The sequence below is a fragment of the Mastigoproctus giganteus genome, chromosome 5 (genome assembly GCF_048544385.1).
Source record: "Mastigoproctus giganteus isolate SK-2022 chromosome 5, ASM4854438v1, whole genome shotgun sequence".
NCBI lineage: Eukaryota > Metazoa > Arthropoda > Arachnida > Uropygi > Thelyphonidae > Mastigoproctus > Mastigoproctus giganteus.
In genome coordinates, this window is record NC_143579.1 from 229,670,529 (window position 1) to 229,683,728 (window position 13,200).

The 13,200-nt window shown below is 34.6% G+C and overlaps 1 protein-coding gene across 1 annotated transcript in view; it reads right to left on the bottom strand.

Annotated features, from left to right (window-relative positions):
- Positions 1 to 1,031: 1,031 nt before the first annotated feature.
- The window catches only part of LOC150086240 (E3 ubiquitin-protein ligase RNF185-like), a 41,800-nt gene continuing 29,631 nt past the window's right edge, over positions 1,032 to 13,200 (bottom strand). Inside the window, exons 4-6 of the mRNA XM_090373784.1 lie at positions 11,620 to 11,677; positions 6,777 to 6,885; positions 1,032 to 1,241 (exon numbers count right to left, since the gene is read on the bottom strand). Of these exons, the coding sequence (XP_090229910.1) occupies positions 1,147 to 1,241; positions 6,777 to 6,885; positions 11,620 to 11,677 (262 nt within the window). The 3' untranslated portion in view covers positions 1,032 to 1,146. The remainder of the gene's footprint in view (positions 1,242 to 6,776; positions 6,886 to 11,619; positions 11,678 to 13,200) is intronic.

Genomic DNA, 13,200 nt, shown 5'->3' on the forward strand with positions numbered 1-13,200 from the left:
CCATAATATTCCCTCATAAGAAATAATCCCATTGTCACTACTGGCTGCCTTATATTACATGGTTCCAGCATAAGTTATTAATATAATATTCATAAAAGTTATTTACATAATATATACTTAATTTCTTGCAAGTCTGTGGAAATGCAGCATCCATATTGTAGAGTCTTGTATTTGCACAATACAAGAAGGCAGAGTACATTTATTACTGTTTTATATAATGTACTAAATAAACTTATACATTGTATTTCATATAATTTCTCTGAATCTCTATACAGTATTTTACTTTTATTTATGCAACTTTTTCCACCAGTTTTTTTTTTTTTTTGTAACAACTGTAAAGAAAATCTCTTTACTTTTATTATAAGTAGGGTTCATACTTTTCAAATTTTAACATTTTGAGGATATGTTTATGCAATTTTAAATGTTGAAAAATATCAAATATTATGACATTTTAATGAAAGTGCTCTAATGTGATCATGAATGAATTTCATTTGTACATGACAAAAAATGTGGCAGAAAATTAGGAAAAGACAGTAACTGATTACTATAAAATTCCAATACTTCCAAAACTTAGCTATGTAGTTCATGTGTACTGTTTGTTTAAGGAAAGTTCAGAAAAGGCAATGAATATAATTTTCTCTAAAGCACCTCAGTCAGCTGAAAATGTTCTATAACAACAAAGGGAGCAACAAGACAAAATCTTAATCATCAATAATCACTCAGAATTACTGTCCTACCAGATTAATCTAATCAGCAATGACCAAGTGAGTGACAACTGGACAGTGTTTTTCTTTTCCCTCTCTATTATATATCATCATACTTGCACACAGAAAATAAAAATATAAAATAAATCCGCTTTAGTTGTCAATTTCAGAAATAAAATGTTGCACATTATGAACCCTAATTATAAATAAGTAAACTTAAGTAGCAAAATGGCTATGTATGCATGTATATATATATATATACATATATACTCACAGCCAATATAAATTTTATCAAAAGACTATACACTTGAATGCAAGTTGTCAAACAAATGTTTATGAATTTTCTGTGTGCAGAACCAAAATAATATGTATTGTGTTTTTCCTAAAAATTTACGCTGTTCAGATGATCAATATCAGATTTCTGAACTGATCTACTTCGTAGTCACACAAAAAATAACCACAATATAAAGCCAATAGCAATCCAGAGAAACACATGAGGGAACACTTGATCTTCTATATATTGAGGACTGCCATGAACTGTAAAGAAAAGGATAAATTACTTTTATTACAAAAAAAAACATGTTTTCAAACTTTCCTTAAAATATTTGCTACATATATATGCACCTGCATATATGTATACATACTTCAAGAAACATGCTACATAGCATGCACTATAATTATACAGTACATGTACAACCATTTAACATATGTGACAGTTGTTTGAGGGACTTTTATTTTTTTTTTACAACCGCATAAATACCAGAATGACATTGTCCCTCTACACTGACACAATTTTGGCTCTTATGTGGCAAAACACCAATACTGGCCACATAAAAAGAAGTAGGCTGCCTGCTTAACTAATTCAGAACGCCATGCTTTTTTTGTCATCTGTCTTGAATTTCTGGTGGTAGTAGTAGTAGTAGTAGTAGTAGTAGTAGTAGTAGTGGCACTTTATGCAAGAAAGCAAGTGTAGGAGCTTATGCAGCATCAGCCAAAAAAAAAAAAAAAAAAAAATCACACCATACCCTCCAATTGCCTGTCCAGTTCCTCCTTAAATTTATTTAACCTATCAACTTCCACAACGACAGATGGAAGTTTGTTCCAGCAAGTACTCAAGGCGTGGCCTGACCATTGCCTTATAAAGAGGGACAATCACCTCCTTTTCTCTGCTAGCAAAATTCCTATATATCATTGACAAAACCCCATGACCTGCCCTAGCAGCCTGTCTACATTGCTCAGAAAACTTCATATCTGACTGCACAATTACTCCCAGGTCTTTTTCATTTTCTACCACCTTAAGTGTAGTACCACACAGTTGGTACATTTCTCTGGGGTTACTTCTACCCATATGCAGTACTTTGCATTTGTCAAGGTTAAACTTCAGTTGCCACTTCTTAGCACATCTGCCCAAATTATCTAGATCCTGTTGTAGTAGCACACTGCCATTACTGTCATTAACAACCCTGCCAACCTTCGTGTCATCTGCAAACTTCGACATTAAGCCTGATATACCTTCATCAATATCATTGATAAATATACAAAACAACAGTGGACCCAACACCGAACCCTGTGGGACTCCACTAATAACATTAGTCCACGAAGAGCAGCACCCATTGATTACCACCCTCTGTCTTCTCCCACTTAACCATCCTTTTATCCATTGTAGCAACTTACCCTTAATACCATTCTGCTCCAATTTGTACAGTAGTCTTCCATGCGCAACAGTGTCAAAAGCTTTCCTGAAATCCAAGTATATGATATCAAAATTATTTTTTGCATCCAGTTCCTTTGTGACCACATCATAATAACCAATCAAATTTGTCAGACAAGACTTTCCCTTAACAAACCCATGCTGTGTCTGAATTATTGCTGCAGTCTTGTCTAGATGATCCTGCAATGCATCTTTAACCAGTGACTCCATTATTTTACCCGGAACAGAAGTTAAACTAACTGGTCTGTAATTATTCGTGTCACCCTTCGAACCTCCTTTGTGAATTGGGGATACATTTGCACATCTCCAGTCCGTGGGAACCTCCCCTGAATCCAAGGATGCTCTCATAATTATGGCTAAGGGTTTGCTTAGTTGCTTTGCCGCCTCCTTGATCTTCTATATATTGAGGACTGCCATGAACTGTAAAGAAAAGGATAAATTACTTTTATTACAAAAAAAAACATGTTTTCAAACTTTCCTTAAATGGTCTCCCAGGTGCTTCTTCATTGATGCATACAAGTGATAATCACTGAGGGCTAAATTTGAACTGTAAAGAAGACAGTTCAAGAAACACACTACATGGACATATGTACATCATCACACATCAAAATAAATAAATTTCTGTTTATTCTTGTGATGGCCAAAGCCAAAAGTGCTTACATACTCATTGCAAATGCATACATACATACTTTAAGAGTTTAGTATCTATATAATATCGGTGTTTAGATACACCATAGACACTCTTAAAAAACTACAAAGTAGTTGTTGTGGGCATCATTTGCTCTTTCTCATATTGTGCTCTGCCTTCACGACGAGTTGCCATGATACCGCACTACCTCAAATAAGTAACGCTTCACTAATAGAGAAGACTATTGTTACTTATTCTCAGTGAGTACCACCACCCAGACATGTTTCAAGGCTATTGGCCTATCATCAGTGGGTGGGCAGAGCACAATATCGTGAAGGCAGAGCACAATATGAGAAAGAGCAAATGATGCCCACAACAACTACTTTGTAGTTTTTTAAGAGTGTCTATGGTGTATCTAAACACCGATATTATATAGATACTAAACTCTTAAAGTATTATGCCATGTGCATTTAATTATTTTAAATATTATCTTATACACCTTTTGGCATCTCCCATATTGTGCGATTAACTTCACAACTGGGTCGTCATGTCTGCAATACTAGGGTACCTGCCCACCCACTGATGATAGGCCAATAGCCTTGAAACATGTCTGGGTGGTGTTACTCACTGAGAATAAGTAACAATAGTCTTCTCTATTAGTGAAGCGTTACTTATTTGAGGTAGTGCAGTATCATGGCAACTCGTCGTGAAGACAGAGCACAATATGAGAAAGAGCAAATGATGCCCACAACAACTACTTTGTAGTTTTTTAAGAGTGTCTATGGTGTATCTAAACACCGATATTATATAGATACTAAACTCTTAAAGTATTATGCCATGTGCATTTAATTATTTTAAATATTATCTTATACACCTTTTGGCATCTCCCATATTGTGCGATTAACTTCACAACTGGGTCGTCATGTCTGCAATACTAGGGTACCTGCCCACCCACTGATGATAGGCCAATAGCCTTGAAACATGTCTGGGTGGTGTTACTCACTGAGAATAAGTAACAATAGTCTTCTCTATTAGTGAAGCGTTACTTATTTGAGGTAGTGCAGTATCATGGCAACTCGTCGTGAAGACAGAGCACAATATGAGAAAGAACAAATGATGCCCACAACAACTACTTTGTAGTTTTTTAAGAGTGTCTATGGTGTATCTAAACACCGATATTATATAGATACATACATACATACATACATGTGTGTGTGTGTGTGTGTGTGTGTGTGTGTGTGTGTGTGTGTGTGTGTGTGTGTGTAGCTGGAAGTGTAAGTTACACAGGATGCCAAAAGCCAAGAGGAAAAAGATAGCAGAAATATGAGAAAATGCATGCTAAATTTAAGACTACTTTGTACAATTTTAATTGTTTCTTTCCTTGTTTTCTTAGCCATGGTTCTTTTTATTGTTCCACGTATATTTTGAAATTTTGCCAATTTCTGGTTCATATCTTCTTCAACATCATATGTTTTATCACATCCTAGATATTTAAAATGCTTTACTTGTTCTAATATTTTATTGTCTATAACTATTTTCGTTCTCACCGTATTTTTCCCTTTAAAAGCCATTGTTCTAGTTTTCATCATTGATATTTTAACTTTATATTCTTCTGTTATTTGGTTCAATTTAAATACTGCTCTTTGTAAATTATCTTTGTAAAAAAAGCATTTAACATTATTAAATTTAAAAACATTACAAACTATGACTTAGTTCTAAACAACATGTCAGTAGACTAACTTCCTTTACATTCAGGCCTGTACATATTGTATAGTTTTATACCCGCAAGACTGTCGGGTCTCACAGTGTGGAAAGCTCATGCCCAGGGATTACCTATATACGGGGGTATTATGTTATTTGTCTTGCCCTATCTTCGTTATTATTCATTTTATTTTATTTTATTTACTTAAAAATAATATTTTGTTTTTAATTGCATTAACATTGCCTCTATTGACTTAAACATGAGACAACTGTCCAGTCAATCCAGGGAACAAATGTGGTATGGGTAATGCAACTTTTATCTTCTAGTAATGCTTTTAGTCCACAACATATGCATGTATGTATAAGAGCCAAAAGAGTTTTCACTCTTATGTGCATAAGAGTGAAAATTTTGAAACACCCTGAATAAAAACATAGGGTATAAATAATGATACTATAATTGCTCATCATTTCTTTAGACCAGAGATTCTCATTTGGGATGTCATAATTATGTATTATGTGATTTTAAAGTAGTTTTGCCAGTATAATTCTACAAGGTTGATATATGTGCAATTAGCATCCATAAGTGGTGTTTCATCTATGCTGAGAAAATATAACACCCTAGATTTAGTATTAGCAGTAGCAAATAGTGCAAAGAAGCAAGTTTATACAGCATCAAAAAAAATCCACTTCATTTGTCCATCCCCTTTGATAATATTTCTTCCTTAAATTTATTCAAACTACCCATTTCCACAAAACCTGATAGAAAGTTTGTTTCAACAAACCTTCTTCAATCGCTCTCTGGTTTTACCGTTGTAGGTGCATTAGCAACTTAGGCCATATTGTGCAGCATATAATATGCCTGTAAATTTTGTGTGTTCTGTAGTCCATTTGCTGTTTGCTGGATGAAAATCCATGCTACCCAACTGACTAACTCAGCTATGTTGGGGAAAAGGCCCATAAAAATTCCATGCATCATTGACAGGATTCGAAATCAGGCCTTTTCCACCTGGGTGTGAGGGAGGATGATGATTATACAAACTGTGCTGCCCATGAGGGCCACTCTGGCTGAAAGCAAATTTTCAAAAATCTATCCCACAGTCATCCTTTTACAATTTAAATCCCCCTTATGTTGCAGTCTGAGAAAGAGTAAGGATGCTGATACATTTAATTTACTCAATCTATTTAAAGCCTTAAACATTTCAATCAGATTCTCTTATGGGGCCTAGATTCCAAGTGCTACAATTTGCAGAACTGAAGTCTTTCATGGCAAGAGTACCCTTCTGAGTCCTTAACTAACCTTGTTGCTCCTCTGCAACAAGGTTAGTTAAGGACCTGTTCCAACAGATCCATATTCTTTTTAAGATGAGGCTTCTAGACCTATATGTAGTACTTGACCTAACCTTTATGTGTTGTGAATTAAAAAAAGGTTTAAATACTTTGTTGTAAATTTTTTTACCACCACCCTGATGAAGGAGAGAAGTTAATTTCACAAATTTTGAATTTGTGCAGTTTATAACATTTTTTTGTAAGATTTCAAAGGTTAAGAAGGATTAAAATTTTCAAGCTGTATCATATATGCAATATATCAAATTAGTAATAAACAACTTACTATTAGTTATACAAATGCTAAGACTTGTTCATCTCATAACTGAATACTCAAAGCTGGATCTGTCCACGGATGGAATGCACACATTGCACCCAAGGACCGGTTATCAGATACATAGGTAGTTAGTAAGGGGCTGCTGGTAGTCCCTTTATTATTGACCTACAAATATAACTGTTTTCTTTAAAGGATGACAGCATATCCCTCTTTGCAAGTTAGCATCCAAAAGGTAACCATATTTATATAAAGTCATACAATATATTTTTGTATGGATAAAGTCATCTTTATAATGGTACTAAAGCAAGTCACAAAAAATATAATGCTAATTCTTTGATGCAGCAATCTGTTCTGACAAATTTTGGTGAATTTATGCTTAAGATAAAAAGGTGGAAACACACAAACACAAACTGAAATATTCAATTTACTTACAGGCAGCAGGTCGGCTATCTCCAAAATTGAAGGCTGAAGCAAAAAATCCAAAAGGAAAGGCACCAATACCAAAGGACATATGAAAACTACTATCAAATCCAGGATAACTCTTTTGGAAAGAAAAACAGCAACATGTAATCAGAATACAACATACATACATTATAATTAGAGAGAAGTTGACATATATTCTGATTTTTAATACTTTGAATAATCCAACAAACTAGAAAAACAGGAAATAAACTTAAAATATTATTAAACATATTAAAAAGAGTGAAATATACATATTAATGTAATACAGCCAAAAGTTCCAGGACTTACATATTAAACATAACTAAAGCCACTGTTGATACAATTGCTAATAGTTGTCCTGGAACTGTTTTGAGTGGACAGTGTAGAAATAATTAAATAATAAACAAATTTATAAATTTCCGTATTTAATAATTTATGAAATAAAATAAAATAAAGAAATAATTAAATCCAGGAAAGTCTTCTGAAGTTATTTTTCTAATATGCTTAAAAACAGCAATTAAAGTAAATTTAGATTTATTAATTTAATTATACACTATTATTTAATTGAAAATTTTCATAATGAGAATAAATTAATAAAAATTATTAACGTAAGGGAGGAGAATACTGAAAAGTTCAATTCCAGAAAAAGAGAATGGCACATTTAAAACACCTTACAATCTGAAGATATTAAGAAAGCAATCTGCAGCTAACATCTATGTTCAGATTCGTCTTCAAGAATTCTCTCATTTAATTCTATCACTTATTCAGCAAACTCTGTAATTTTGCTTGAACTGCTCATGCAAATTATGGCTATGTGGCTGGTCAAACAGCTGTGTTGTTTGTTTGTTATTTGGTTTTTAGGAGCATTAGCAACTAAGACCATATTGCTCTGGGGATATGCGGTGGTCATTCCCTGACTTTTCCGCATCCTCTGTATTTGGTGGTCACAGGCTCGAACCCCGGTCAAATCAAGAAGCGTGTACTATGCACTGCTGCTCCTGCCCACCTGGCTACGGAGGTGCCAAATAGCTGAGAGAGAGAGAGAGAGAGAGACTTGTATGGGTACAACTGGAAAAATACATTCTTCATTAAATCTATGGTTAACCTCTTCCATAAAGGCAATGGTCAGACCACGCCTTGAGTACTGCGTACAGGTCTGGAAGCCTCATTTCAGGAAGGATATAGATTTGCTTGAGTGTGTACAGAAAAGAGCAACAAGATTGGTGAAGGGAATGAAGGGATTGCCTGATACCAAGAGAGGCTTAAGTTCTGCAAATTGCAGTGGCTGGAGACTAGGCACCTGTGATGTGATCTGACTGAGATGTATAAGCCCTTGAATGGGTTGAGCACGCTGAATTCTGATGGGATTCTTCCACTTGTTCAGATTACGAACCTAAGGGGGAATAAATTCAAATTGAGGAAAGACAGCTATAGAACAGATGTGTGGAAATTTGCCTTTAGCCAGCGGGTAGTTAATTGCTGGAACAAACTTCCATCTGTTGTTGTGGAAGTTGATAGGTTAAACAAATTTAAGAAGGAACTGGACAAACATTTAGAGGGAATGGTTGCGTGAATTTTTTTTGGCTGATGCTACATAAGCTCATACGCTTGCTTTCTTGCATCACATGCCACAATTACTATTACTAAACAGCAACTAACTGATGCACATAAACAATAGATTTAATTGTACACAACCAAGATTTCTGTCACCATTATAACGCTGTACAGTTCCTAAGACACATATCTTCATTATTCATTATTCTTCTTAGGATTCATTCCATTATCACAATGGTTATCCTCAACCTAACACCAAAAAGTCATTCCTTTATTCTTTTTTCCACTCTCTTCTATCTTCCCAATCTCCATCCACTAGTCTTCTTCTATTCATAGCTGTTCTCACACCCTCTATTCATGTGTTTTGGTTTTCCTCTCCTTTTCCTTCTCCATGGCATCCATTCCATGGCTCCTCTGGGGAGTCTGTCGTCATCCATTCTCTTTACATGGCCAAACCACTCCAATATTTTCCCCTGTATTTTATCAATGATGGTTTTTTGGACATTCATTGTATTCCTTATTACATCATTTCTAACTTTTCCAGTCCTAGACTTTCCTGCCAATCTTTGCCAAATATCCATCTCAACAGCCAGTAGTTTATTTTTTTTTGTCTTTCATTTAAGGTCCAAGTCCCACATCCATACAATAAAATACTTTGTAATATTGCACTATATATTTGATGTTTAGTTTTATTAATGATATTTTTATTCCACAGCACAGAATTGAGCATTCCTATGACCTTTCTACCTTCACCCAGTCTTCTCTCAATTTCCTGTACAGATGATCCATCAGCCCGAATAATTGCACCCAAGAATTTCAATTGCTGTAGTTTTTGCCTGTAATCCATCCAAATCCAGAACATCCTCACTTCGATTCATGTACTCTGTCTTATTAAAATTAACTGTCAGTCCCCATTTTTTATATCCTTCTAATAACTTTCTGCCCGTGTAATTTTCATATTCATCATCCTGTGCTACCATAACTTGGTCGTCTGCAAACAGTAGATTGTAGAGGTACTTATTTTGACCAAGGGGAATACCCATTGAATTGCACTTCTGTGACCATGGCTTAAGAACAACTTCCAGGTATAGCTTAAACAAAGTAGGTGACAAACAGCATCCTTAAAGTAGTCCTTTAAACAAACATGTGCCTCAACAAACTGGTTGAGGCACACGTTTCTTTTTTTGTTTTTTTCTTTGCTGGTGCAGCAAGGGCCTGTACTAATACCCAAGAAAATTATTTCCTGATTACCTCGCTTCCAGTGTTCTCTATGGTAACTTAGTTGGCACCACATATCACCATCTGCCACTCATTTGGAGAGGTCTGGGTTTGATTCCCAACTGCAACTGAAAGAATTCCTAAAGGGAAAAAAACAAGAAGATATTTTACTGGTTGCTACAAAGTTTGCCTCTTCAATCAAGGCTGTAATTAGCTGATCACAGGTGAAGGGAGTAGGATTGTTCTTCGAGTAATTCTGAGTTTATCAGCCTGCGCAACATATAAATCACTCCATGAACACACGCTTCTACAAACAAAATGGATACGAATGACAACCCAAGGGCTGATAACACAACTTGATTTCATTTATTTTATCTCAATTCCAATATTTACTAATGCAAAGCAATTGAAAGCAAAGCTACAGAAAATTATGTAAAGGTTGTCAATGAATACCATACAGGTGACATAGGTTTTTAGTCTGGTTCTTTACTGCAACTTAAATTTTCAATATTCTCTGCTGTTTAAAAAAAAAAAAAAATTCTACTTTTTTTAATTAGTTGATTTTATTGTTGTTGTTTGTTATTTGGTTTTTAGGAGCATTAGCAACTAAGGCCATATTGCTCCGGGAATATGCGGTGGTCATTCCCTGACCTTTCCGCATCCTCCGTATTTGGTGGTGATGGGCTCGAACCCCGGTCTAATCAAGAAGCGTGTGCTACGCACTGCTGCTCCTTCCCACCTGGCTATGGATTTTATTAATTGCCCAATTAATTTATGTTAGTCATCATTATATTTCATTTTACATCATAATTTTATTCTTTAATTTTAATAGTTACTGGGTTTACTTTCATTTGCAGTTTTTGAACAGGTTAATTCTGCTTTTAAAATTTTAATATTCAATCGTTATTCAGTTTAATTTCATCAACAAGTACCATACTTAACTCAAGCATTACATAAGGTAAATACAATACAACTTAAGTCTTTTTAAAACAGGATATGGATTAACTACCTAATTTTTGCTTGCTGACATTAACAGAGCAATGCTCTTCTGGGGAGGGAGGGCCTGGAATCTGAACTTTTGAAAATACTATTAATACAGAATAGCATAGAAACCTATTAAGCTCTTTCTTATTTTCAAGAAAAGTATATTAGATTTTCTAGATTTCAGTGGCATCTTTCAGCTACCCACAAACCAGTATCTTTTCCAAAAATATAGAATTAACCTTTGAGAATTACAAAACAAAATATCAACTTCAAAGCATTTCAATTACACTAATAAAGTAAAAATATAAATGGTAAAGTTATTTAAAATAAAAATGTAAATTAGGCTTACACTTTTAAGCAAAAAATGTAAATACCCATATACAGTAAGACCCCCATATCCGCGGGGTGTACGTTCCAAGACCTACCGTGGATGGCTGAAACCGCAGATATAAGCGAACACCTGCTGACCTCATATATAGAATGGTTTTCTTGTACATACATACTTATAATAAAGTTTAATTGATAAATTAAACACACAGTAAGACACTACCAGCATTAAATACGGTAATAATAAAGTACAGCAGATTCTCGATTTATTTACAGGATTGGATTAACCGGGACACTTTACAAGGCCAAATGTTTAGTTTAATTTAGTGTGTCATGTCGATTTTTGTGTTCCGTTGCACCGCAAAAGGACAAATTTTGTTTCGTTATTTATGTCAGGGATGTCAGAATTTTTTTTTTTTGTTTAGAAATCACAAAAATGATGGGCAAATGCAAGAGTTGTGCTTTCAAATTAAAGCCATATGCAACATTGTAAAAAATAAAGGGAAGCATTGTATTGCACATGCAAGTAGTACGTGTTAAGTTTTTTGTTTTTTTCCGTAGTTAATCGTGAGTAACTAAATCAGCGGATACTGAATCAGCAGATACGGGGGCACAACTGTAATTTGTTTCCTCTGCAAGTGAACTCTGAAGTAATTTCACTAAGTAACAATTTTTCTTCGATACTATAAAAATAAATTTGCAAATCTAAAACAAAACTTTACAAAATGACAATATTTTGGAAATGACTTACCCCAGAATTATTATCAGGTTCTGTTCGTTGCCCAGGAGGTCGTGGAGGCAGCTTGTCCCTACATAATTACATGCATACCTTTTGTTTATAAACTATTAAAAAGAAGCAAGTGATAAAATTTATTAATAACCAATATTAAATGAAAAATAATTCCTTCAAATAATAAGGTAAAAACCAAATCATCACGTTGTGACATTCTAAATTACTTAACACTATTTAGATAAACTTAAAAACAATCAGGTTAATTTATTTCTGATAAATTTCCACATTATGAAATTTCAGGAGGCATCCTAAAATCAGGGGTTTCCTTATATAAAAAGAATGGAATCCCAAACACTTAAATAAAAGTATTTTATATGTATATGTCAGGTATATGTCGCAGCTAAATTCATCAATTATAGTTTTTAAATTTCAGGATACTGACAATTACCAATTTATTCCACAAAGAATTACAATATCAAACACTAGAATAAACTTTATTTTATGAGATTTATGTGAATCCCTTATTCACATACTGACAAGTGGCACTAATTAGAATGCAAAATGCTTATTTAGGTATTGCAATTCTCTACAGAATAAATTAGTTATTAATATCATAGTGTTGGGTTAGTATTGGTTTTGGGCATGCAATGTAAGGTGGTCTAGCTCTTGCTGGCAGTAGCAAAAAAAAAAAAAAACCACCTACCTAAGTGTTTCTTTACTTCTGTAGATATCAATCCAGCTGGTATTTCAATTTTCCACTGGCATCTCAAATCCACTGATTAACAACTAGCTGGATAAAGGGAAACTTAGTCTTCCCCCTTAATTGTGCAACTTGGTTCTAACATCATTTAATACTGTGAAATTTTCACCTTTATTCATTTTATTATTTCCATCCCTAAAGCCTTAAACTTTAGATTCCAATTAACACACCCAGTTACTAAGCTCTGTAGCCAATCATATTTGAAGTCTTTCCATGCATGGGCATCCTTTTGTCAGTATCATCAGTTGCACTGCCTGCCCTTAGATCTTTTCAAGAAGGTCGCTGTCCCTTTTTAGAAACCCGAACACAATATTCCATTAGGAATTTCCACCATAAACTTCTCTGTGCAGTGCAGAGAGGTGGAAAGGGTGACCGTTGCCACCCTTCACTATCATCAAGAGGACCCTTGGTGTCTTCTTGATGACAGTGAACATTTCAGTCAAAAATTACTTGTAGCAACAGGGAGGTTATAATTCCACTATATAAAGTAGCTGTGGGACAGTATGGCTATAATCGCCATCCCATCATGTGTGTCCTTCCTATACACATCATATACCTACAATGTCCATTATAAACTATACTTCCAGTTAGTGTATAATGCAAGTACTGTATATATGCACCTTTCTGAGTTGTTAGTGACTAATACAGTCCATATAACTGTTTGACTCACAAAGACTCCCAGCAATAACCTACCACTGCCCTACCCTGCTTTCTAGACTACTGAATGCTCCAATAGAAGCAATGCAAAAATCAAATGCACCTGAGCTTTAAACTATTAAACTATCTGCCATTAAACTATTACTCTGTGCATCACCCCCCCCCAAAACTAGCAGTTTCCA